Genomic DNA, 26,916 nt, shown 5'->3' on the forward strand with positions numbered 1-26,916 from the left:
ATGTAAAATTATAAACCAACTTTTACTAGCAACAGTGTATTATAAATGAATTTTGAGTTTTCAAAAGTAAAAATAAATTGTTTTCTTTGTCGCCATTGGACAATCCAATAACACGGGAAAAACCCACACTATTTACCGTTTAGGTAGGTCCAGGATGGAAAAAATATTTCCCCTCGGTTTAAAAAACGTCGCCACGGGCAAATACTTTCCCATCCAGCAAATAACATATATTTATTTTTTAAATTACAAATGAGGTACCTGCAAGCGTAACATAAAACGAGATTAAATTTCGTTTTCATGCACATGCAGAACATAAAAATATTGATGCATTTATTTTATTAGAGTTACTATAGCCTGGGAAATACCTTACCCAATCAGAATTTACATTTTATATCATTATGGTTCAATAAAGCTGACATCGCAGTTGAAATTTGGATTCCATGAATGAGGTAGTTTTATAAAATCTCTCGGATAGCCGCCAAAAAACGCGTTTATCCAAAAGAAAAATTTGATGGTACGCTTGTGTTCGCAAAATTATATCCACCTTGCATGTCCAGTCGACGCGTTTCTGTAAAGATAAAAATTTAAGATAAAAAATTCTTTCACAAATATAAATATATCATTTCATGGTTGGAGAGTGGGTACGATTTTTATTCCCGAGTTGAGGATTTTTATTCCCGAGTTGAGAATGATTGAAAACAAAAGAGTGTAGAAAGCGAAAAAGTTCGCTTTCAATCCTTCTCAACGAAATATTGTATCTAATAATAGTACAAACGAACCAACCATGAAGTAATCTTTTTACTACACGAGTATTCAAGTCTGAATTATCATGAAATTTGTCGCTGAAGACATAATTCAAAGGTTTCAAAATAATTATATAATTTGCACAACTGAATTGTTTGTATAGGTAATAGCATGGTTTCAAGTGCAATTTGGGAAAAACATGCACGAGTGACTTTTTCAAAGACTATCAAAATTGCACGAGTCCGAACTGTAAACTGCTTTGCTAAAGAAAATTTATTTAAAACTTAGGCCAGCCGTTGTAATTGATTTGTTTACAATAATTTAACTTTCCCGCTTTTGAAATGTTTTATTTTGATTGGCTCTTACATCATTTCTTTGTTTGACTAACCAATCAGGAGCGCATTTTTCAAAAAGAAATTGTACTGTATTTCTTTTTTCTTGCACTGTGTTTCACATTTTTGCACTGGTATTTACGATCAATTGCACTGCTCTTAACCAATCAGAATTGAGAAATTTTTTCATGTATATTATTAAGGATGAAAATAAAAATCTTCCATCGTTTCCTAATCTGAAAAGCATTTCCTTTCTTACGAAGGAACTAGGTTCTTATCCCCGTTACATTTTCTCTTTAGGACGAAATTAATAGATTTGTCAAATACTTATTGAGGCCAAAGGTTTCTTACATTGAGTTTCGTTTCGCTTAGCAATTGCAACTTGCAAACAACATGGTAATAGATGACCGGAAGATAGCCACATGTTTAAAGACACTTTGCTAACTTAAATGCTCATTGTGTCAAATGCTTACGGACAAACTGCTTTTTAACAATCAATTTCAGTTTGTTGACGAAATTTCTGTGAACTACGCAAATAGAAATGTACCTTGAGCTGCTCTTCGCTGGTCAGCAAGAACAAACAAATGTTGTAGATCTCGTTTTTGTTGATCGTTAAGAGAATTAGTCAACTGATTGTACCAGGCCGGATCTTGCGCTTGAATATCTAAAGATATCAACAAACAAAGCAAATAAAAAAATCAGTATTGCAACAAAATTTAACAAAAATTTCAATAGATGTTTTAAATTTATGCTATCAAACTCAGATCAAGTTTAAACCAATACCAAAGATGTTTTAATGTCATCAAAAATTTGAACCTTTTCCAAATAATTCAAAGATATCAAACGCGACTTGGATAAGTTTGACCTATTGCCAATTGTTTGAACTTTTTCATACGCAAATTTGTTTTTATCGTACGCTAATAATACATGTATACGTTGGTGAACTTTCCTGGAGACACTTTGTATATTTTGCTTGTTTATTTGTGGAAAAAAAGGATCGTGTAAATTATGAAGACGAACTAATACGTGTACAAAATGGTAGAGATCAAAGTTTGCAATCATTCTGTTTATTCGGTGCTGTACAAATAGAGAACCAACTTTAAATCACCTCGAAAAAGTAATATATTTTTGATAATGCTAAAATGGTAAATCACAAAATTATAGAGAAAAGAAATTTTATTGACGAAACAAAACCAACAAAGGATACTAAAGGGCCAAAAGTCAGAAATGATAGTAAACGGAAAGAGGCCTTTCGTAACAATAATTTCGATGTTTTTTTGATATTCGAAAGACGATGAAAGGTTTACCTTATTATCGAGCGATGTGATACGGTACAAAGACATGGCAATATTTCTTCAGAGTGTAAAAGAGACTCTTTGCAAATACACTACACTTACTCAACAAGCACTGTTTGAATACTGCATATTCATCAACCGAATCTTCATTGTCGATTGCAGTTGTATATGCTTCAAGATCTGTTTCATCATCTTCATCATCAGCTTCGTAATTAAGCATGGCATTACTCGCCTAAATATTTACATCCGCGTTTAGTAAAATAATTGGGAAGAATTGTTCTGTGTTTTCTTCATTGTAAGAATGTTCAATACTCCATATTTAGAGAATTAGACAACTGTTCGTGTTCGAATACAATGAAATAAAACAAACAACTTTGGGATGAACTCGTCGGGATAGTATACATATAAACAATAAGTAAAACGATTGTAATATGTCTACCCGCTTTGCGAGATTTTCTACATAAACAATATCATCTTCATTAACTTCATCATCATCACTTTCTAACTCTCCTATAAAATGACAGACCATAAAACAAAGAGTAACATGAAGTAACGAAAGGCAAATCATAAGAGCCGAACTTAAGATAGAAAGATGGAACACTCGTAAACAACCAAAATACAAGCAAATCCTAACCTACGAATATGAAAGTTTCATGATGTCGCGACCACTACGAATGTGGTGTTCAATTAACGTTGTGTAGTATACATATTCATAAAAAAAGCAATATAACGCGTGCGGTGATTGGTTTATATCTGTGTTTGCATCGGTCTACGCTTGTGGCAAACCGATTTGAGCTCAACCAATGAAATCAATCAATCAATCACTCCATCAATCCAAGAGAATTTGGAAATCAATCATGAATACATGTTGGAGGAAAAATTAAAATGTTTGTTTTAAAATTGTATGTTTTACATCTCGAGTTCTCCCAAAGTTCTCCTCGGTTTACAAAAGCAGGTGCAAACACAGTAAACATCTTTTATTTCTTAAATACAATGCACGACATTTCCACATTCAGTTTCATCCCCCCAGGCATTGTGTTTGAAACGCTTATGCCAGCAAAAGGTCGACATTACACCCAAAAAAAGGTTAGACAAAACGAATTCTTTTTAAATGAACTAACCTTCGTTTGCATTATCGTCATCATTGAAGTTCTCGTCATCGTCGCCATCACTATTTTCATTCGACAATGCTTGTCCTTGTAAAAAAATAAAGAAATCACAAGTGCTCAATAAAAAGTCTTTTGAAAAGTGAAGTGGCTGCAACATATCTTTCTCGGGAAGACTAACTGAACGACCAACAGACGTGGAAAAAAATTAAAAATCGCTATTCTTCACTTACTTTCATATGTTTTTGAAGACCAGAAAAGATCAACAACAGAGATGGAAGTATTTGTGATGCGCAGTCATGGAGCCCTTTTGGTCTCATGTCACTGCGAATACCCAGTATGGAGCAAAGACCAAGCACAAACATTTTTCTATCATGTAATCTATAACAACATCATAGTCACCCTTCAAAATTAAAACGAATTATTGACGAATATAAAGTGGTTCTTGCCTTAAGTTTTAAAGATAGCTAATTTAGACATAACATTACATATCCTCCTGTCTATTTGACAGTAGTCCAGCCAGACAGGAAATATGTAGTAATGATTAATGACATTGTCCGTTTTCAGTCAACATCAACATACTTGCATAGCTGAAGCAAAAAGTCTGACTAGCTGGTCTACTGTTCGTAGGTACCATAAATTTGCCGTGTATTACACAGTCAAAAGGTAAAAAAGTTCATTTCCCCCGGAACACATTTAACTTAAGTAAGTAAAATCTTCATCACAACTCGTTTCAAATATCTCAATACTGATGAGCTCTTGTAGTGTGCCCTCTTGCATGTGAGCACGAAATTGTCCTGAGCAAAGTACATAATTATGACACAGCACATATGAAATGTTGTTTACATGAGCAGTGGCCGAAATATATTTCAATCAAAACATGTTAAATCAGCTTTAAAATAACACGGAAACTACACAAGCGTCAAAAACCATATCCAGCCGACAATTTAAAAAAGTATTGCAAAAAACAAATTCCGAAGAAACATGACATCTTGAGAATACAAAATATGAATCAGACCAAGACCAGAAGTGAAATAAAGTACTTTGAAATAAAGTGTAAAACTTACAGTTCACTTCTCGTCTTGTTCGGATTCATATTTTGTAATCTCAAGTTGTCTTGTTTTTTCGGAATTTGTTTTTTACACAAGTGTATATGCAGCAATATTCAGCCATTTCATTAAAATAGGCAAAGAGACGAAATACAACACCAAATGATGGTTAATCTTACGTCTTTACACATACTTTACACACTATATTCGCGACTGTCCCATACGTACCCAAAGAAGCAATTGGCATCATCCATCCATTGCGCAAAAAATTGTACAGTGATGGGTTCGCTAGACTCGGGAAGATGCAACTTGTCCAGGATCGTTGGAAGAAATATTGGATTGTAGTAAAGCGTTGATACAACCTACAGTAAAAATAAATGGTTCGGTATCCCTTAACTGAATGCTTGGCTGCTTAGCAGTTCTTTAATTGCCTAACTGATGTGCATTCTCAATATTATTCGTCATTTTTCTAAGTAACTGTCTGATTCATTAGCTCTTTGTCATTCTTATTCAAACAATAAACTTAAAGTAATATCAAGTTACTGTCGATTGTTGTCGAGAGAAGTTGATTCAAGTAAACAAGTGAACAAACATTAAAGATATACTCACAACTTGCAAACACATCACTCGTAATTCACTGGTGACAACGTTCCTCGTCAACCTTGCCAACGCCAGCTGAGCAAATGGTGTGATCCACTACGCAACACAAAGAAGAAATGAATCAACGCCATTATTGCATAAAATTGTCATTCTTTCACAGAGCAAAGTCTCGATGGCAATCCATAGTAGGTCAAAGAGAAAAGTGATGAACAAATCATGCTGATATATTCAAGAAGACAAACATGTAGAATCAAAGACAGGACATAAAATGTATGAAACCTTGGAAAAATTCAAAAACATCAATTCTATAACAAACATAACTCTCAACTCAGAACACAAAAAATTTTTTTAATCTCAACACTATTCATCGGCATTTATGTAACTGACTTTTCGTAAGAATAACAGTTTGATAAATACTTGATCAATGCGTCCAGGAAACTGCAATATTACAACTTCTAGAATTTTGGCAGCGTAGCACTGAGCATCCTCGCCACAATCATCGTCAGACAGCATCTGTAAAGACACTATGATAGTAATCCAAGCATAGATAAAATATTTCGCGAGCAGTAAAAACACAATATGTTAAGATAACACAATCAACATTGCATTCAACATCATCTTCCAATTTATGAATCTTGTTATGAGTTGTTCAAAGCTAAATGATGCGAATGTTGAATTTCAGGTATTTTTGTCATGCTTCCAATATCTAACACGTCGTCACAAAAGTTTACAGGAAGTTGTGGCAGGGAAGATAACGTAAATATTGATGAACAATAGATTTCCAAATTCTTTACTTCGGGTTGTTTATTTACGTCACTTTCACAATCCAATACCAATAAAATACTCTATTCACGGAGAAAAACTATGCAAAGGGCGAAGAGCAAAAATGATACGATATTACTTAGATGTAATGATAGTTAAGGAAGAGAATGTAGGACCGTACACCGGAAAATAATCAAAATAACAATCAAAAAGTTAGCTACCGTCAAAGTTGGTCGAACTAAAAAATGTTTTCTCACAGTCACTTGACTGACCTCACACAAAGTAAATAAAACAAATGTTTACACTTCTCGGAAATACGTAACTCAATGGGTGTTTATACTTCTTGGAAATACGTAACTCAATGCGTACCTTATGACACATTGCAAAAACGATTTCCATATTCTTTGAATTGGAAATGAATGCTTCTGGATTTACAGTGATATAATTATGAAGTGGGCTGGACATATCTGAAAAAGTAGGGTAAACAAATTTAACATTCACGTCGCTACTCAATCAAAGTAGCTATGTATGCACTCGTATATGACGCATGATTGACAAAAAATTCCTGGAACTCATGATTGGCTCAATTATCGTAAGATTGCATTGGGAATAAAATCCTATGAAAAATCAAGTCAATACAAGTGGTTGCCAAAACAAATACAAAAAGAAGAATCTGTGGAGTTTAATACAGCCATTCCCTGTTGACTTTTATGTTGAATCAATTTATAAATTACTACTTAAGCTCATAAACAAGATCAACAACCTGTGAAAAAATCAAAACCATCTCTTTCGAACGCTTCATACATAACATATAACAAGTTCCACATCAACGGCGACACATGATACAGCGTCGCAGTTACCATAATGGTGAGCACATCTTCATAGAAATCTAGAAATTACAACTTTCGTGTTACCCTTATTATGATCATTGATCAAGAAAAATTAGGCTTTGAAGCAAAAACGTAAATACAACGAAACGAGTAAGATTGTGACGTTTTCAGTTTTCTTTCAAAATCCAAAACAATGTTGAAGTAAGAAAATTATAAAAAGAAAGCATATGAGAAAACTTCTAAGCATATAGCGGTATAATTTAAGAAATAAAAGATGTTGACTGTGTTTGTAGAGACTTGTGCAAACTGAGGAGACCTTTGGAGAACTTGAGAGCAGATCAGTGCAAGCTCGAGACCGAAGGTCTCAGCTCAAGAGTTTCCGAGTTCTCAAGAGTTCTCAAGAGTTCTGGCACCGGCTCAAGAGTTCTTGCACCGGCTCAAGAATTCTCCAAGTTCTCAAGAGTTCTCACAAACGTCTCCGAGGTTTGCATAAGTCAGTGCAAACACGAAAAACATCTTTTACTTCTTTTATAAAATAACAATAATGCGAAAAAGACAAACATTATAATTTTTCCTCTAAAATGTATTCATGATCGATTTGCAAATTCTCTTTGACTGATTGATTGTTTTGATTGATTTGATTGGCTGAGCTCGGATGTGTTTTGCACAGGCTAATGCAAAAACACGGCTCTAGACCAATCACCGCACGCGTTTTATTGTTTTTATTTTAAAAAACATTATAAAACTTCCATACCTATAATTCCTTCCTTTAACACAGCTTCGATAATGCCTGAAACAATTTTCTCCAACTGATCACAAATCTAAATTTTAATTAACAAACACGTGTAATAATTGGAATCTTTAATCTCTCAAGGGTCTGTCCTTGTTATAGCTTGAGAATGGACTAAACCATATTGTTATATTGCTGTTGTTAAAATAATTTTTTGTAAATTTTTTCAAAATGTGTAATCCAAAACCGCTTTGCGTGCCAATCTACAAAACATCATTTCCGTTAAGATGGTTATGGGAAATGAAAAAAATATGAATATAATAATCATCAGTTTTATTGTTTAATAGGTTATCTATATCACATCAATCCATTCAACCTGCACAAGTACACAAGCCTTAAGCACGAGGTTACAAAGACCATCGAAAAGTGTTTCAAACTCACAAAAAAAACCGAACATTAACAAATCAACAAACTTAAATTCATTATTACAATTTCACTTCCTATATTTCACAAAGAATATGCCTTGCATGCGATACTGTGATTTTTTCATAAGTAGCCATGTCTTAGCACCAACCTCCTTAGACTCTATTACAGTCATCATCGTATCAAAATTCGTTAAGATCCCCATTGCTGTGACGGCTTTATCGTCAGATTCTTCTGAATCAAGAAGATTCTTGAAAGTCATTGCCTGAAATCATTGACGAGAACTATTAAAAAAGATTAACTACATCTGGTATAACAGGCAAGTCAAAACAGTAAAAAGTTTGTGCTCTCGACACACTATATATAACTTATAACTTCCATTCACCACTTAAATAGAAAATGATATATTTTATAATGTAATGCATCAAGATGCCTATCGTCTTTCTCGAGTTTTATTTATTGGCAAGACCTGACTCTGTCACTGTTTAAGGTTCAACAAAATTGACAGAACAACAGACTTATATTTGTTCAACAAAACTGACTGAACAACAGACTTATATTTGTTCAACAAAATTGAATGAACAACAGACCTAAAAGACGAAAGAGCAACAGAATGAACCTATACATGTTTGTAAATGTAGATCGTCCAGGTTGGTATAGTCCTGAGAAGGACTGTTTTTGTTGTTGTTGACTGACGTTTCGACAACCTTAGCGGTAGTCATTTTCAGAGTCAGATGAACAAAAACAGTCCTTCTCAGGACTATACCAACCTGGACGATCTACATTTAAAAACATGTAACTTTACTCCCGGGTTCAAACCATTTACTTTAGAATGAACATATGATGCACTACAGTACATCCTTGATAAAAGATTTAGCTTACCAAATGCTGTGCTATCATAACAGCCATTTCTCCCAACCTTGGATCATCCTTGTATTGCTTAATAAGATCTTGTAAAGCATCTGTAAGATCATCGTTCTCCGTCTCTCGTATAACACTGAGTAGTTCTTAAATCATTCAAAAAATTTCATTAAAATCATTGAATTCAGTTTATTGAGCAAAAGAGTTTCCTCATAAATCACCCATATCAACATTAACTATACACAACAAGCGTTTAATAACTGCTAATATGAAAGAGAAAACGTCTTTTTTCACGATATTATTTGACTGATTTAATTCATGTACTTGAAGAAGGTTGGAAAATGGAAATTTCAATTTTCAAACTTTCATATTCCAATCCTAACCTATACAGACAATTTTCCTCTTTATATTTATTTACTTAACAAAGTAACAAACAGCCAAAATAAATTATATATAGTCTTGGTCTTTATCTGCTCCATCCTCCTACAGACAATTTTCCTTTCTATATTTTACTTAACAAAGTAACATATAGCCAAAATAAAGTATATATATACTCTTGGCCTTTATCTCCTCCATCCTCCTCGCTGATATATCACATTAAACTACTGAGTCTTAATCAAAACAAGACTATCGCTATCCAGTTTAACGTTTACTAGTTCTCTGATCTAAATACAGCCTTTGACATTAAATTTCGGGCAGGCTTTGATATCTAACCTTAACCAAACATGTTCCTACCTTGAATGACAGCTTGTATGTACGGTTGAATATAATCTTTCACTAAATTTACAAAAAAAAACTTCGATGTTTCAACTTCTTTAGATCAGTTTACAACAAACGCAATTTAAGAGCACAAAGCACATGTTTTCCGGCATTGATTTGGCAGAAAAACGACCAACAAACATGGCGATGAAAGCGCGTATAAAACATGCTGTACAAATACAAACAATGTAATACATTGTAGATGGTAAGCACCCAACCATCAATCATGATAACAATTTCATAAGTATTTACGTATTTACCAAAATTTCTCAAGACGGGAATCTGTTTTTGTCGAAATAGTTTAATCACAGGAGCCCATAATGATTATCAAAGCATGTAGACTTTCGTTAAATCATAATCAAAATAAGCAATGCAAGCAGTTGAATAATATTCGTTGCCATTAGCAATGTAAAAAAACATAGTTATCGCTACCTACGTATATAACTCACCTTTATCTTGTCTCTGGATGAGAAATTGCAAGGCAAGAGCTGCCTCGACCTTTACAGGTAATTCTTTATCATGAAGAAGACAGACTCGAACAGTTTCCACAGCGCGTTTAAGATTCCCTTCGTTTTTGAATTCAATCTTACTGAAATAATTGACCACCCAACAGGCCTACAAGATTTAAAAATTTACCAAATGAGTAAAGTTCAAAACTCTCTACAATGATCTGTACGCAAGTCTTCAAAACTCTCTAAAACGATCAGAACGCAAGTCTTCAAAACTCTCTACAATGATCAGTACGCAAGTCTTCAAAACTCTCTACAAGGATATGCACTCAAGTCTTCAAAACTCTCTACAATGATCTGTGCGCAAGTCTTCAAAACTCTCTACAATGATCTGTACGCAAGTCTTCAAAACTCTCTAAAACGATCAGTACGCAAGTCTTCAAAACTCTCTAAAACGATCAGAACGCAAGTCTTCAAAACTCTCTACAAGGATATGCACTCAAGTCTTCAAAACTCTCTACAATGATCTGTACGCTAGTCTTCAAAACTCTCTACAATGATCTGTACGCAAGTCTTCAAAACTCTCTAAAACGATCAGTACGCAAGTCTTCAAAACTCTCTAAAACGATCAGAACGCAAGTCTTCAAAACTCTCTACAATGATCAGTACGCAAGTCTTCAAAACTCTCTACAACGATCAGTACGCAAGTCTTCAAAACTCTCTAAAACGATCAGAACGCAAGTCTTCAAAACTCTCTACAATGATCTGTACGCAAGTCTTCAAAACTCTCTACAATGATCTGTACGCAAGTCTTCAAAACTCTCTAAAACGATCAGTACGCAAGTCTTCAAAACTCTCTAAAACGATCAGAACGCAAGTCTTCAAAACTCTCTACAATGATCTGTGCGCACGTCTTCAAAACTCTCTACAATGATCTGTGCGCACGTCTTCAAAACTCTCTACAATGATCTGTGCGCACGTCTTCAAAACTCTCTACAATGATCTGTGCACGTCTTCAAAACTCTCTACAATGATCTGTGCGCACGTCTTCAAAACCCTCTACAATGATCTGTGCGCACGTCTTCAAAACTCTCTACAATGATCTGTGCGCACGTCTTCAAAACTTTCTACAATGATCTGTGCGCACGTCTTCAAAACTCTCTACAATGATCTGTGCGCACGTCTTCAAAACTCACTACAATGATCTGTACGCAAGTCTTCAAAACTCTCTACAATGATCTGTACGCAAGTCTTCAAAACTCTCTACAATGATCTGTGCGCACGTCTTCAAAACTCACTACAATGATCTGTGCGCACGTCTTCAAAACTCTCTACAATGATCTGTGCGCACGTCTTCAAAACTCTCTACAAGGATCTGTGCGCACGTCTTCAAAACTCTCAACAATGATCTGTGCGCACGTCTTATTGTAGCTTTTATAAACGTTAACACAACAAACTTCTCTAAATACACTAAGCTCCCTCTTAAAATGATCACCAACCTTTCAAAAACTTTTGTCTTTGTGACCAAAATCAAAGCATTTTATGCCGTAAAATTTAAATCCGTGACCAATACAAGCATTTTGCAACAGAAATGAAAGCAATGAAAAAATTCCAACTCACCCTAGCGCGCATAAACCCCAAAGGACTTTCTGTTTCGGGAAACACGTGATGAGATAACATGGCTTCCATGTGAAACTTGTATTTTTGTTTCTGGAAAAGCGATAATTCATTATAAATTATTGATGACATGGATCCAAATGAACGAGCATGGCTGCATGGCTGCAAGTATTTTCATGTGAAATTTCGTGATATGTTAAAATAAAGATCGTGGTCCATCGCCCACTTACTTCAACAGGCGCACCTGAGGAGGGGGAAATCCTTGCATTAACCTATGTTAAAATAAAGATCGTGGCCCATCACCCTTAATTCAACAGGTGCACATGAGGAGGGGGAAATCCTAGCATTAACCTATGTTAAAATAAAGATCGTGGTCCATCACCCACTTACTTCAACAGGCGCACATGAGGAGGGGGAAATCCTAGCATTAACCTATGTTAAAATAAAGATCGTGGTCCATCACCCTTAATTCAACAGGTGCACATGAGGAGGGGGAAATCCTTGCATTAACCTATGTTAAAATAAAGATCGTGGTCCATCACCCACTTACTTCAACAGGCGCACATGAGGAGGGGGAAATCCTAGCATTAACCTATGTTAAAATAAAGATCGTGGTCCATCACCCACTTACTTCAACAGGCGCACCTGAGGAGGGGGAAATCATAGCATTAACCTATGTTAAAATAAAGATCGTGGTCCATCACCCTTAATTCAACAGGTGCACATGAGGAGGGGGAAATCCTAGCATTAACCTAGGTTAAAATAAAGATCGTGGTCCATCACCCAGTTACTTCAACAAGTGCACATGAGGAGGGGGAAATCCTAGCATTAACCTATGTTAAAACAAAGATCGTGCTCCATCACCCACTTACTTCAACAGGCGCACATGAGGAGGGGGAAATCCTAGCATTAACCAATACTTACGTAAATAATAAATAAACAAAGAAGAGGTATATGCATTGTGCTTATTTCATTTCTATTTAAGAACTAAATTCATGGCCAACCACTTTCTTTATAATACCACTATACGTGCAAAGCATGAATCGTCACAATTATTTTGAAATAAAAATATTTCCATTTTGATGTACATTTGGAAATGTTACGTACACAGACACATGCCAGATAACTTCAATAATGTAAAGAATCTTCAACAATCTTTGAAGAAGCAATACATACGCAAATTATCGTTAAAAAATAATATTAATGATCATCGGACATCCTCGGAAAGTTTACACTTTGATATCTGATGTATGATTGATTTCAATTTTTTCAAATTTTAACACCGAAACGGGAGAATTAGTAGAAAGATAGCATGCATGCAGTAGCGAAAGCCACTGTACCTTAAGTAATATATCCGATAATGTACCAATCATATGTAGGATACCGTCCTTTTGTCGGGGATTTCTCGTTTCTGCTGGCGCATTCAAAATTTGTACACAAAAATTCATGACGGGATCTAATATTTGTTTGCGCTTTTCTGTCGCTTTCCGTAAAAAACTCTGAGCTGCTGTAACAGGTGATACAAAATCCTCGTACACATCTAAGACGAAAAATTATGCAAAACAATGTTTGAAGATTCGTCAAAAAAGAGAGATAACTCTTGTCAAAGCTGCTTTCTATATTAGCCCTTGGTTCTAATGAAATAATATACTTGTGATAAAGTTTTAAATCAGACTCAGAAAATTTGCCCAAACTGAAAATTTGCATATTTTTAAAATTAGGTTCAAAAGTTTTTAATGAATTTTTAATTGTTGTATTTTAGATTTTGCTTGTAAAGTGTATGTAAGTAGTTCAAAAGTTTTTAATGAATATTTACTTGTTGTATTACAGCTTTTGGTTGTAAAGTGTATCTAATGCGGTGTTTGAAATTAAATGCATATAACGTGCATATAACATGCATTAAATGCATATAAACACCGCACTACATATAACATTCTTTGGTATAAAGTGTAAGTAATTCAAAAGTTTTTCAATGAATTTTTTATTGTTGTATAATAGATTTTGATTGTAAAGAGTATGTAAGTAGGAAGGTATACTATAGAAAGGGATAACCTCAATATTCTTCTTTTCACTTAGAGCTATTTGCGAATAAACTATTATTTTTAATATCGCGATCCTTCTGAAAACCGAAAAATAAATATTTTCAGAAAATAAAACTGACAAAATTTATCACATAAAGCTCATACAGCGTTAATTGGAACGAAAAAATAAATGTTTTCAGAAAATAAACCTGACAAAATTTATCACATAAAACTCATACAGCGTTAATTGGAACGAGATCTATCACACAGATTTCATTCTACATTGCAAAAAAAAACATGGAAATGGACTTTATAACTTCTTCAATAAAATTGTGTTGGTAAAAGTTCTATAAAGATTATGAAGCTAAATTTGCTCGACAAATATCATCCCAATGTATAAAAACATTTTATAGAGAAAAGATTTCTCACAATAGTTTGGATATTTTATTCATGAAACGTAAAATGAAACTTAACGAAAATGAAACTAAATATAAAAATTTAACACATTTCAAAACTTAACACATTTTAAAATGTAACACATTTCAAAATTTAACACATTTTAAAATTTAACACATTTTAAAGTTTGACACATTTCAAAATTTAACACATTTTAAAATTTAACACATTTTAAAATTTAACACATTTTAAAGTTTGACACATTTCAAAATTTAACACATTTCAAAATTTAACACATTTCAAAAGAACAAGTTCTTATAGTCTTACCGTACTTGAAACGAATAAATTCATAAGGATCGTCTTGCCATAGTTCTTCATCTTCATCTGTGTGACTCATTATGGGAAAAACTATCTCTACAATAATTGCCTGAAAAATAGAGAATTTGACTCGAAATAAACAACAAAAACGCCTCCGGCTCCAATATTATGAGACTTATTATGGGAAAGACTATTTCTACAATAATTGCCTGAAAAATAGAGAAAGTGACTCGAAATAAACAACAAAAACATCTCCGACTCCAATAATATTATATGAACATTCAGTAGTTAGTTATAAAGAGTGACTGCTATTGTTATTATCTTAATTATTTGCTCAATATTTTCTGCAGCACGTGTGTGAACATTTTGTCCACATATTCTGTTTCGATAAGTTATGATTACGAACTTATGAAATAAACGCCTCTCTGATGAACAACTCTTTCCAAAAATCGCCACCAAAGTATAATTTCAAATCAACATCAGGACGTTTAGTTTGTATTTTACATAAACGTTTTTAAGTTTCGTCTCTTAACGTATGAAGTTTTATGTTTTATTTATGCACACATATTATTTTGTCAAGTTTTAATTCAGGATGAGTGTTGTTTAATTTCATTTTCGAATAAATTTCAAGTTAATTTTCTGAATAAGTATCGTTGTTAGGTATGAAGAAGTAGAATATCTTATTTTGAATTCAGTCTCGTTTTTTTATTTTCCTTTCACGTCCTTCATTGTATGAATACCTTTTCATTTTATTCTTTAAGCAACTTTATATTCGATTTTAAGTTCTGTTTACTCTTTACCATTTATAGTAATTTCCGTATGTACCTGGTACTTTCCTGGGTTTGTACATGGTGGGAAACTGTATTGTGAAAGAAATCAATTGAATTCTTGTTGTCCGTTCTCTCTTTACCATTTATAGTAATTTCCGTATGTACCTGGTACTTTCCTGGGTTTGTACATGGTGGGAAACTGTATTTTGAAAGAAATCAATTGAATTCTTGTTGTCCGTTCTCTCTTTACCATTTATAGTAATTTCCGTATGTACCTGGTACTTTCCTGGGTTTGTACATGGTGGGAAACTGTATTGTGAAAGAAATCAATTGAATTCTTGTTGTCCGTTCTCTCTTTACCATTTATAGTAATTTCCGTATGTACCTGGTACTTTCCTGGGTTTGTACATGGTGGGAAACTGTATTGTGAAAGAAATCAATTGAATTCTTGTTGTCCGTTCTCTCTTTACCATTTATAGTAATTTCCTAATGTACCTGGTACTTTCCTGGACTTGTATATGGTAGGAAACTGTATTCAGAAAGAAATCAATTCTTGTTGCCACGGTTCTATCTCAAAACCAGCTGTTCTTAAGTGGCTATGAATTCCCACGATACATTTCAGACATGTGAGATTCTCAACGTGTAGGTAAATATGAATGTGAATAAGGTAGAATTACATCCAATGGTTTATGACCCATCTCAATGTTTGTTTCACAACCAAGCAGGCATACTCTTACCACAGTACCAAGGTTCGACATTGGATTTTTCATCTTCAGTATCCCTAAAATACTTGTCGACACCATCCAATGATTCCACCATCATCCTTTTTGAATAAAATAGTCGGGAATAATGTACAGCGTTGTCTCACACTTCTTCCAATACTTCATGTATCTGTGCAGTCATCTACAACTCTGACTACTGCAATGCATGTAACACACAAATCATTTTTCTGTCGCGCCAAATTCACCCAGTCAAGTAGCTTTTCGTAATCAACAAAAAAATAAACACCTCCTCTCCATGATCTAAAATACGCAGACTCTCAATTGGTTCTGCAGTTCCACAAACTTTCTTGAAATCAAACCGTGTACAACTGATAAAAAACTACAACTTTTTCTTTCAGTCTCTTCATCAGTATTCTTACCATAATCTTTGATGCATAAGACTGATGAATCGATGGACTTTACATTAGCGTTCATTTTCTTATGCAGGTGTGTCAAAACTGCCTTTGTGAAATCGTCTGGCCACGCTCACACTTGATAAATTCTTTCACGTAGTTTTGTTGATTCCGATAATGCATATGTATCTAAATTTTCCCGTATTTTGAGCAGTTATATTATTTACTCCTTCAGCCTTTCTGTTCTTCACATCTTTTATTGCTTCCACGATATAGCGAATAAAGAGATCTGGTCTCACATATTTCCTTTTTTCTTTCATTTCATCCGATGTGAAGACTATCTTTCTTCCGCATCCTAGATGGTTTCAATAAATTCTCACTCAACGTTCCTTACCTTATCCTTATCCTTACTTATCCTTACTTATCCTTATCCTTACTTATCCTTATCCTTATCCTTATCCTTATCCTTATCCTTATCCTTATCCTTATCCTTATCCTTATCCTTATCCTTATCCTTATCCTTATGCGTTCCTTATCCTTACTGTCTTTGCTTGCTCATTCTGAAATGCTTTGAAAGTTGTCGCATCTTGTAACATCATCAATCTGCTTCACCCACACTATCTACGTATCACCTCAAGATGCTTCCATTATTTAAACCACAATACCTCTCAAAGCTTGTATTTTTCTCTCCTTATTTCAAAATGCTGTTTCTAGGTCTTTACAACTTCTTCTATAGGCATCTCCTTTCATCCATTTTCTTTAACGTTTCATCAGTGACCCATGTGGAAAAATATTACTGTTTTTACTAGGATAAACATTGTTTATTTTTTTTAAAGGAATGCTGTTAAGTTTATTTTAGAGTGAATCTTTTAAAGGTTTAGTGTGGACAAATACTGTTAAAGTTCATTTTAGAAAAAAAGTTTATTTCTGAATAAATATCTTAGGTTTACCTTTAGGACGCATGTTTATAAGATTCATTTCTGGACAAATGTTGTCGTGTAAGTCACATTTCTGGAAAAAATTTGCTCGTATATCAAAACGAATGTTTTATCTTGTTTTTCAACAATCTAAAGCGCTCGCTTGACAAACTTTTAAAATCATGAAACTAATGCGAAAAATTCACAAGCTCCTTAAGCCTTAGTAAAATATCAAATAGACACGTATTAATCAAGATTTTTGAGAATGTAAAACCAGAATTGTGGTAGTCATTAGACATCGATAGAAATTTGGTAAAAACGTACGTTTACCTCCAACATATTTTTTTTTGAAAATTAGAAGAAAGCAAGAGATGCAATTTCTGGGAAGTAGCAAAGGTGTTATCCTAACAAATATCAGTTTTCACCCTCCATAAGATATTTTGACCTCGCAAGGAAGGGGGAAAGGCTGTAGCTAGGATTCCTTACCTTAGTTTTGTGACGCACTGCCTTACACCACTTCCTTCAACCCCCCCCCCTAAAACTTATTACACCACCACCGGTAAAATATGATGAACCTGTCTATGAAGAAAACATACGTGGACGTGTGGTTTCATGACTTTCCACTTCAACCCCCTAAAACTAATTACACCACCACCTGTAAAATATGACAATATGTCTATGAAGAAAACATACGTGGACATGTGGTTTCATGACTTTCCACTTCAACCCCCTCCTAAAACTAATTACACCACCACTGGTAAAATATGAAAATATGTCTATGAAGAAAACATACGTGGACATGTGGTTTCATGACTTTCCAATGAAGAGCGTTCGAAACACTACAAAAATAACAAAAAATATCATTAAGACACTCTGACAACAAAACAATCCATGTGCGCCTGAAGTTAGAAGAAGGGAAAATTGCTTTCATACACAAATTTGTAAAAATATAAATTACGTAGAACAAGTTTCTAGAACGACAGCAAGGTTTGTAGAAATACACGCACTTACCCAGTTTTCAAGTAATTTATGGCTATTTGTAAGACTCGCGGTGCAACATACATCTGTCTTCTATACTGGTCTAGCAGCTTTAATACAGTTTGTGTGTTGTTAACTGAAATATATACACATGATATAAAAACATGGCAAACGTGAACGCTCAAAGAGAATTTATAATGTGGTACATAATGTAATTATTAACATCAGAGACGTGGTAAGCAAGTGAAAGTTTAGGGGACTCTAGATTTTTGGGCACTTTTTTTTTTAAAAAAGAGGCAAATTTTATACCAAATTTGAATGTTTGGGGGAACGACCCATTCCTACGCCACTGATTAACGTAAACATTCGCGTATATCTTATTTAATAATAACGTAAATGGTTTGAACCCGGGAGTATCGTTACATGTTTGTAAATGTAGATCGTACAGGTTGGTATAGTCCTGAGAAGGAATCCTGAAAGAAAATTTTTTTTTAACTCTGAAGATGACTACCGCCAAGGTTGTCAAAACGTCAGTCAACAACAACAAAAACAGTCCTTCTCAGCACTATACCAACCTGGACGATCTACATTGATTTAATAATCTTAACAAACTTTAACGTATGTATATTTCACGTATATGGATAGCACATGATGATACGCGTATTTTATACGAGATATTTAAATGAAATATGAGATATTTACTGATTAGCATATAGAATTTGAAGAAAATATTAATGAGATAGGCATAAATAAACGAGGTTCAGTTTCTCACTTCTACTTTAAAAATCAAAAGCCAGTACTTCACGACGATCAAATAAGATTTATGCATACTTATTGTTAACGCAAGATACTGGCGTATCTGAAATCCCAGCATGTATCAATACTCGAACCATCCTTATGTATACAAATGTACTCGTACTATCCATGTGTATACACATGTGCCCATATCACACGCAAATGTTACGCTTAGCATTGACAGGTTACAAACATTAGTCACAGAAGTTTGAGTTGCATAGATTCAAATAACCGGAGACAAGGAAAGGACGAATATAATTTTATCATACGACATGCAATCGTCAAAACAGAAACAATATTTTCCCACTAACCAGCGAATGTCTTGCAAAAATAATTAGCAAAGCCTTCATAGGCTTTATCAATCGACCCTGGTGTACCGTATCTAAAAAGAAAATCATTACCATGTTCCAATACTTACGTACATTATAAATAATAACAATAGGGAGAGAATACTGTACGTAATGTCGTGGTGGCCTGTTGAGTTAGACTGGTTTACTATTACAGACATCGTTTCTCGTGCGCTAGCTACGTACATCAGCAATTATAAAATAAACACAATAAAACGCGTGCGTTGATTGGTCTATAGCTGTGTTTGCATTAGTCCGTGCTAAACGGATCTGAGCGCAACCAATTAAATCAATCAATCAAAGAGAATTTGCATACAAACAATAACAAACCGGTCAAATAATCGCCACATTGAATGAATTGCCCATTTCTTTAGTTTCCACCATGAAGACTTCTCTCTCTCGTCGTCGTCATTCAAATCTAAACATTCCTAGTTCAATGAAAAGAAAACAGCAAACCGTTTCACAAAAATACATTTTAACTAAAAGTAAATTTAGTATAGCTATAAAGGTCCGTTCACACGATCAGATTTGTCGGATCCGATTGTTTCGGTTCAGACTTTAGATTGCTACGTAGTTCAGACTTTAGATTGCTACGTAGTTCAGACTTTAGATTGCTACGTAGTTCAGACTTTAGATTGCTACGTAGTTCAGACTTTAGATTGCTACGTAGTTCAGACTTTTGGTTGCTACGTAGTTCAGACTTTTGGTTGCTACGTAGTTCAGACTTTTGGTTGCTACGTAGTTCAGACTTTTGGTTGCTACGTAGTTCAGACTTTAGATTGCTACGTAGTTCAGACTTTTGGTTGCTACGTAATTCAGACTTTTGGTTGCTACGTAGTTCAGACTTTAGATTGCTACGTAGTTCAGACTTTTGGTTGCTACGTAGTTCAGACTTTAGATTGCTACGTAGTTCAGATTTTTGGTTGCTACGTAGTTCAGACTTTTGGTTGCTACGTAGTTCAGTCAAATTAGTTACTTTTATTTTAAATGCTTTGCGTATTCATAAAGTCAGAATATTGTGAAAATGGTCAAGAAGATCAATCTGATGATAAGTAGTCAATCTTTCCCATTCGCCAAAATCATTTATCGCTTCACTTAATCCCGACTACTCGGGCTCATGTAGTCAGCCCCTAAGTCCGTAACTTTAACATCCTCTAGACGTCCGACAAAATGCACAAGTGGATAATGGTAACGACATTTAAATGAAATTCATTACGAAAACAATTCATTAATATTAAATTCAACATAAAATTTACCTGAGGAACCTGTTGATCCACTATTTGCTGATATATATGCATCCAGGGAGGAAGATTTTGTTCAGTAAATACATCCGTAGGAAGGTGATACTAAAATACAAACAATAGAGTGAAAATAATGACAATGACGATTGAATGCAATAGAGCATCTTCTTAAGTGAAATAAAATTGAATAGGCATCATGTTAATAATAAGTTGACTAAGCTTATTGAAAAGGTCTTTAGTGAAGCACCTAAATCATGTTTTTCATTAAGATGTTTCACAAAAAAAACATTACTCGCAATAAGCTTAGTCAAGTTACCAGCAACATGATATTTCTGAAAAGCGAGTGTGGCATTATTAATTGAATAAAGAGAGCTCAACAACAATGAAAGGACAGCCCTGGTATGAAATGAGAAAATATCTTGAAATCAAACATAACTTATGCATAAATCATCGATTCTTTTATGTGTTTAGCATCTTTTGGTGAAACCACGTTATACTGTGGGGTTTGCTTGAACGAAAAAACTTTATGCATAGGTTCATAAACTTTGTCGACGGCCTTAAATTTTTTGCACTCTACCTGCGTACCTTCTCGGTGGTCTGATGGGCCGAAGTTTGCTGTTCGCATACCCAGTCAGATACGTAGCGTCGCAGGAGCCGAAATCTCTCATCGACACGTTAAGATGCGACGCTCTAGAGCTCAACAGTCTGGTGGCACCTGTTGGCATGGACCGAACGCAATTTTTTGGTTTCAAAATTTATTCGATTGAAAGGAATTTCATGTTTGGGATTTGCTTTCTAAATCATGCAAATCCTAAAGATTTGATGATATCAAAGAATTTTTTGATCCGTACAATGCGTATAACACAGACAACGTCTCCTGCAGGCAACAAACAATTGCAACCTTGTACGCATCAATAAATGATACACACTTATCAATAATGACACACACTTATCAATAATGATACACAAATATCAATAATGATACACACTGTGTAAAACACTAAGTGACACAAGGAAGATACGTCGCGATTATCACGGCAAACTTTACCTGAAAAACAGCAAATATAATCTTTATAATCATTTTCTTTATTTCAGTAGCGGAAGTAGATTGATCCTGCATCAAACCAGCACATCGTTGATATAGGAGAGGCAAAAACTCTTTCATAATATTATGAAGAACGATCCGTTCATCAGCTTTCTTATATTCGTATTTCTTCACTAACTGATAAAGACCAACGAGGGAACCAAACCAAGATGATTGATTATCACTTGCAAGATAATTATGAATAATTTGAGGTGCTGTAGGCCAAAACTCCGGAAAGTCATGTAACATTATTTTACTGACACAAACTGTCAATTGAAGCCTGTAAAAGAAATGAACTAAGAGTGTTGAAAGGTTCGATTGCTCAATAAATAGTCATAGCTTTGAGCTAAAAAGGCTTATTAGACAAGAAAATATATACGTAGGTACTGTTAAAGAGTGATAACTTTCCCGCGTAAAGTTTACTAACAGGTCATTGATTGGGTGATGATGTGATTTAATTATGTTAATTATTTAGAGGTGATATAAGCACATATATTTCACTTTTGTATTTTGTTCATTAAACGTTTCAACATATATCGCTTTCGTTTGCTCGGTGGGTGAATGTTTAATAGGTACTAGGTACGTATATACTATAGGTATGTATGTAGTAGCATTCAATAGATGGTAAAGTAAAAAATAAGTATTAAGTGAGTGTATATTTGCCTTTTACAAGTATTATTCAGATAACATGTATTTTCCCAACAATTTGCAATGTGAATTTTTGCAGTGAAATTTTCATAAACACAAAAAACCTGTTTTAAATACGTTTTATGACTAAGCATCAATAATGTTTCTAATCCACATTCAAGCACCTGTATCAACTTTTACCAAATCAAAAGATGATTTTTCATGAATTTATATAAATCAATATGCAAACTTTCTAGGATGTATTTAACATACACATGCTTCACAACAGAATCTTGCGATTCAGTTCATCAGTGAAATGGGGTTTAAAAATTTTTCAATCGAATAATATAACAATTTAGCATGCCAAACTCAACTAGCTAAGTCAAACTGACCTTATGAGTTCAGGTGATTGAATAATGGCCTCGATGATGTTGCTTCTTATCAAATTTTTATCTTCATTTGAAATTACAAAGATAGTTTCATTCCCAACAGCATCTCTTTGCTCTCTGTTGCGCCAACAATGGGTGATCATATTCTTTAGATATATACCAGCTGGACGGATGAAATTTTATTTTATATAAATAAAAGTTTAACCATTAGTGAAAAAAATGCAAAAGACATAACCTTTATTAAGGTCGTAAGTTCCTCTATAAAAGCCTTTTGGCTAAGCAAAGATTTACATATTTAACTTTTACTGTTGCCTGCCCATTGGCACAGTGGCCCAAAAGACCTTGGTAAAAACATGACTTAATTGTCTATAAGAAGATAGCTGTTGAATTAATACTACCGAAAAATCATTCAAACAAAATTTTATCACTGTACATCAACTGAAAAAGAAGCATTACTTTAATTATTAGCAAATAATCCTGTGTTTATTGATGAGCAAATCACAGCATGGTGTGAACAACACAGATGTGAGAACAGTTTTTAGATGGAATATCAAACTATGTAGCAAGGATTATTAACAAGACACATAAAATTGTTTGGTTGAAAGCAATTGAGAAAATACAGCAGTTATGCTAAGCTGTTCAAAAAGGTTGGAGACAATTGAAACCATGCCATTGCTAGTATATTGTGACCACTTATATGAAGAGGCAACCAGTAAAATTGACGCATTTTAGTATCAAAAATTCCAACAAAGAGAGTTTTTTATCCAAAACCAGATAACAATAATTTATAGATATAAGGATGTCAGATATATACGTAAGATCATGGGCATAGAGAGATAAGGAGTTATGTAAACAATGATAGAAATACGCTCTTGCCAGATATCTTCAAAGCCACAAACTAACTAAAGTCGAGTTTCAAAATCTTTTCTTCTCGGAGATTATAAAATTTGACACAAAAATATGATGTTTACATAATAAAAGGCATAAAAGTTTAACATACCGGATTGCCGTATGGATTGTTGAGCATCTGTGGACATCACGACTTGAAGCAACTGAGATACAAATCCTGGAGTTTGATAAAACTAAAAAAAAGCATTGTGGCGATTACCTCTTCAAAGGCAAATACTTTTAACCTTTTACACGTGCAAGGTGTTCAGTACACTTTTCATAACATAAAATACCAGATTTTCCCAAACAAACCTCATTTAATTGTCTTTCAGCTTCAACTCGCAAACTGGGATCTAAAGTACATGCTAGTATTTGAGAAAGTTTTGTAATATCCATGATGAATTAAAAAAAATGAAATCGTATTAGCCGATGCCAAAAGGCCGTTCAAACGGCAGACATGATGGCGAATTATCAGCCCAAAATAAGGGCTTTTTCCTACCTGCACACAGGATGGATTTTCAATTTTCGCGCAAAATGTTTATATTCTCATTATTTAGCCCTCAATACAGAGCGCGAGGTCTTTACGGAGAAATAACGGAACGAGGTCCTTTTGTACAGACCGAGCCCTTAGGGCGAACTTCATACAAAAAGAAAGAAACACCAAGACAGAAAAGTTATTAAAAGGTTTATTATATGGCATTACTTGAACTAAAACAAAGCTTGCTTTCTTTCTCGTCCTTGCTATTTTGTACGGGTTGGCTTTCACTTTTATAGTTTTCGTCAATAAAAATTAAATCATTTCAAATTGTATTGTCTGGAAAGTTAAACTGTTTTCCCAGTGTTTTCCATTCTACTCACATTCGTAAATGGTATTTTGTTTCGTTTATTTTGCTTTTTACATTTGATTACATTGTTTACATTTGACTGTAAAATTACGCGTTTTGGACCGTGGTCGATTACCAGAAAATAATCACCGGTAATGTTTTCGAGCCAAACAAAGCGCGCCATTTTGCCAGATATGACGTTTGCCATAAAATAATACCATAGCATTTAGATAGCTCAGTCAGAAATATTCAGATAACTCATCCGCGCATGCGCAGTCTGATTAAGCATGCGCAGTCGACATGAGCAGTTGGTCAAGTACGAAGTCATGGCAACGACCAACTGCATCTACTAGCACCAATTTTGAAGTAAATAGCATGCTTAGTAACAATTTAATAGAGAAATCGTCTGCGCATGCGCTCGAGCATGCGCAGTCCACTCGAGTAATTGTTCGTAGTCATGACAACGACTAACTATATGTACTTGCACTACATTTGTGTCAACTAACTCACTTAGTCGCAAATTATCAAAGAAATCATCTGGGCATGCGCAGTAACGATAACAATTATCCCACAACTTTCGTACGCCTTTAAATTTTGGTATATATATATAAAGCTAAAACTTCATATAGTAGATGTCAACTAGCAGTGGAAGCTGGGTGCGATATAGTATGCAGTGGCTTAGGGGCCCACACTTCGGTGGCGACCGCACTCTCCCTGCGTACCCCGAGCAAAGCCTATCGCAGGTGATCTCGGGGTCTGATGGGCGGAAGCTTGCTATTGCATCTCCCAAGTAGGATAGCGTGGAGGGGCCGAAATCTCCTACCGAAACGTTAACATGCGGCGTTCTAGTGCCTTACGCTTAACAAGGTATCGGGAAGCATGGACCGAAAACGGGGTTTTTTGCTTTTGAATTTTATCTTTTTGTTTATCTCATAAAAGAAACTAGAACATCCAAGGATACTGAAAATGTTAAAAAACTTCTGCCTCTTTGACTATACGTTTTTTACATGTTACCTTTTACAATGAAACTTTCTCATAACTCTCTCGTGACGAACGAGAGCCTCTTTATTCAATATAACTCTTTCATCATGAACATAAGCATCCATGGGTTTCATGAAAAAAAAGGATTATCTACTTTTTTATAATAGTTTTTACAAAGATAACAATTAATAAAACAAGCAATTTGTATCGTATTAATTGAACCTCGCTTTCAACTCTTATGTTATAAAATTTTGATTCATTTTGGATAGTAAATTACCTTGCAATATTTTCATGATTCAAACTACAAAGGAACTTCTCTTCTCGAGCTATTTTTCGATTTAACAGAACACTTTTCGGATTCAAAGGAATTCATTTGATCGCATAGAGACAGCCGTCCAATTTATTAGATACCTAAGCGTATATAAAGCATTTCCAAATCAAGTACAAAATTTCCTTCAAATGACCAAATTACCGTCTATTTAAACAATGCATGTAATAAAAAGTTACCTTAACAACTGAAGCAAACCTTCCTTTCTCCAAGCATTTAAAACACCTCAAATTCATTTGGAAATCTTGAATTTCTCGCAGCGTTCCCGAAAGAAATAGGCATCAAATCAGGAGACTCATCTTCATCATCACAGCCATTTTCATTTCTACCGTGATCTTTTTCAGCGTCAAGCTTGTCTGAAGTTATGTTATTTCTTAAGCCGTGCGACATGGGATTTGGAGAGATAAAAGGATGGCCAAGAAGCTGCTGTGCTAAGGATTGGTTACCGTTCTCCGGATATAGACATCTATACAAAGTATATGATATTAAAAGACAGTAGCTATAAATTCTTCGTCGCTTTAATGCTTGTTTTTCTTCATGATCTTCATTTTTTCAAGTGGAAGCTTTGAGTGGAAGTTTTCAAGCATGGCTATAATTGTAAATGACAAAAAACCTATTCTGCGAAGGGTAACTTTCTTTACAACTCTGCGATTAAGTAAAAAGGAACTTACAAGTTCAAAAAGACATTAGTTGACTTTTTAAAGCAGAAACATCTTAAAAAATGTAACAAATAGAAAACCAAAAATGTCGAAACTCGTTTATTTAAATCATACCCTATTGGCAAAAATTAGAGAAAAATAGCAAATAATAAGTCTTTATATATATATTTATTGTGCTAAACGAAAATTGTTCACATTATTTTTCTACCTGTGAATGAACGCGTTAACTAATCCTTCTACAATCTCACGGAGAGGTCGCCACATTCTCTGTTGGTCCATGTACTATCCCTCGTTAATAACATTCCTTAGAGTACTCTTCTCACAATACTCCATCTGTATATAACAAAGGTTTGCAAAGTAGACTTTGAATCTTCTTGCAAATCTCTTGTAGTGATTGCTTCCTCTTCAATTTCGAAATCAGATTTCTCGTCTTAGAGGAAAGACGTTATGACTTATTTTTTCATATCTTTAGCAACATCATGAACAGTTCCCACTACTATATAGCTTACCTGTTTGTAAATGTCGATCGTCCAGCCGGTCCAGGTTGGTATAGTCCTGAGAAGGACTGGTTTTGTTGTTGTTGACTGACGTTTCGACAACCTTAGCGGTAGTCATCTTCAGAGTCATTTGAGCTTTCAAACTGTAAATGTGATTCATATACAGTCAAAATACAGAAAGAGTT

General features: G+C 34.4%; 1 protein-coding gene across 2 annotated transcripts; it reads right to left on the minus strand.

Moving 5' to 3' along the window:
* Positions 1-131: 131 nt before the first annotated feature.
* Positions 132-23,909, minus strand: LOC124454340 (importin-7-like). 2 transcript variants are annotated; one of them, XR_006951414.1, is made up of 28 exons: positions 23,755-23,909; positions 23,555-23,636; positions 22,558-22,717; positions 21,503-21,818; positions 20,470-20,559; positions 19,544-19,641; positions 19,178-19,248; positions 18,105-18,207; positions 17,887-17,932; positions 14,302-14,401; positions 12,898-13,097; positions 11,561-11,650; positions 9,941-10,106; positions 9,468-9,509; positions 8,754-8,878; positions 8,023-8,136; positions 7,473-7,539; positions 6,652-6,777; positions 6,258-6,355; positions 5,544-5,639; positions 5,136-5,222; positions 4,755-4,888; positions 3,711-3,858; positions 3,493-3,567; positions 2,811-2,881; positions 2,474-2,603; positions 1,624-1,740; positions 132-568 (listed from the first exon to the last, which is right to left on the minus strand). XR_006951414.1 is itself a non-coding variant. In XM_047005154.1 (28 exons), the coding sequence occupies exons 1-28, from the start codon at positions 23,836-23,838 to the stop codon at positions 492-494; spliced, it is 3,093 nt and encodes a 1,030-aa protein (XP_046861110.1). In that variant the 5' UTR covers positions 23,839-23,909; the 3' UTR covers positions 132-491. The 2 variants fall into 2 exon arrangements, 1 of the variants encoding a protein (XP_046861110.1); XM_047005154.1 differs by having other exon boundaries at positions 3,731-3,858.
* Positions 23,910-26,916: the final 3,007 nt, after the last annotated feature.

The sequence above is a fragment of the Xenia sp. Carnegie-2017 genome, unplaced genomic scaffold, assembly GCF_021976095.1.
Source record: "Xenia sp. Carnegie-2017 unplaced genomic scaffold, XeniaSp_v1 HiC_scaffold_3, whole genome shotgun sequence".
NCBI classification, from domain to species: Eukaryota; Metazoa; Cnidaria; class Anthozoa; order Malacalcyonacea; family Xeniidae; genus Xenia; species Xenia sp. Carnegie-2017.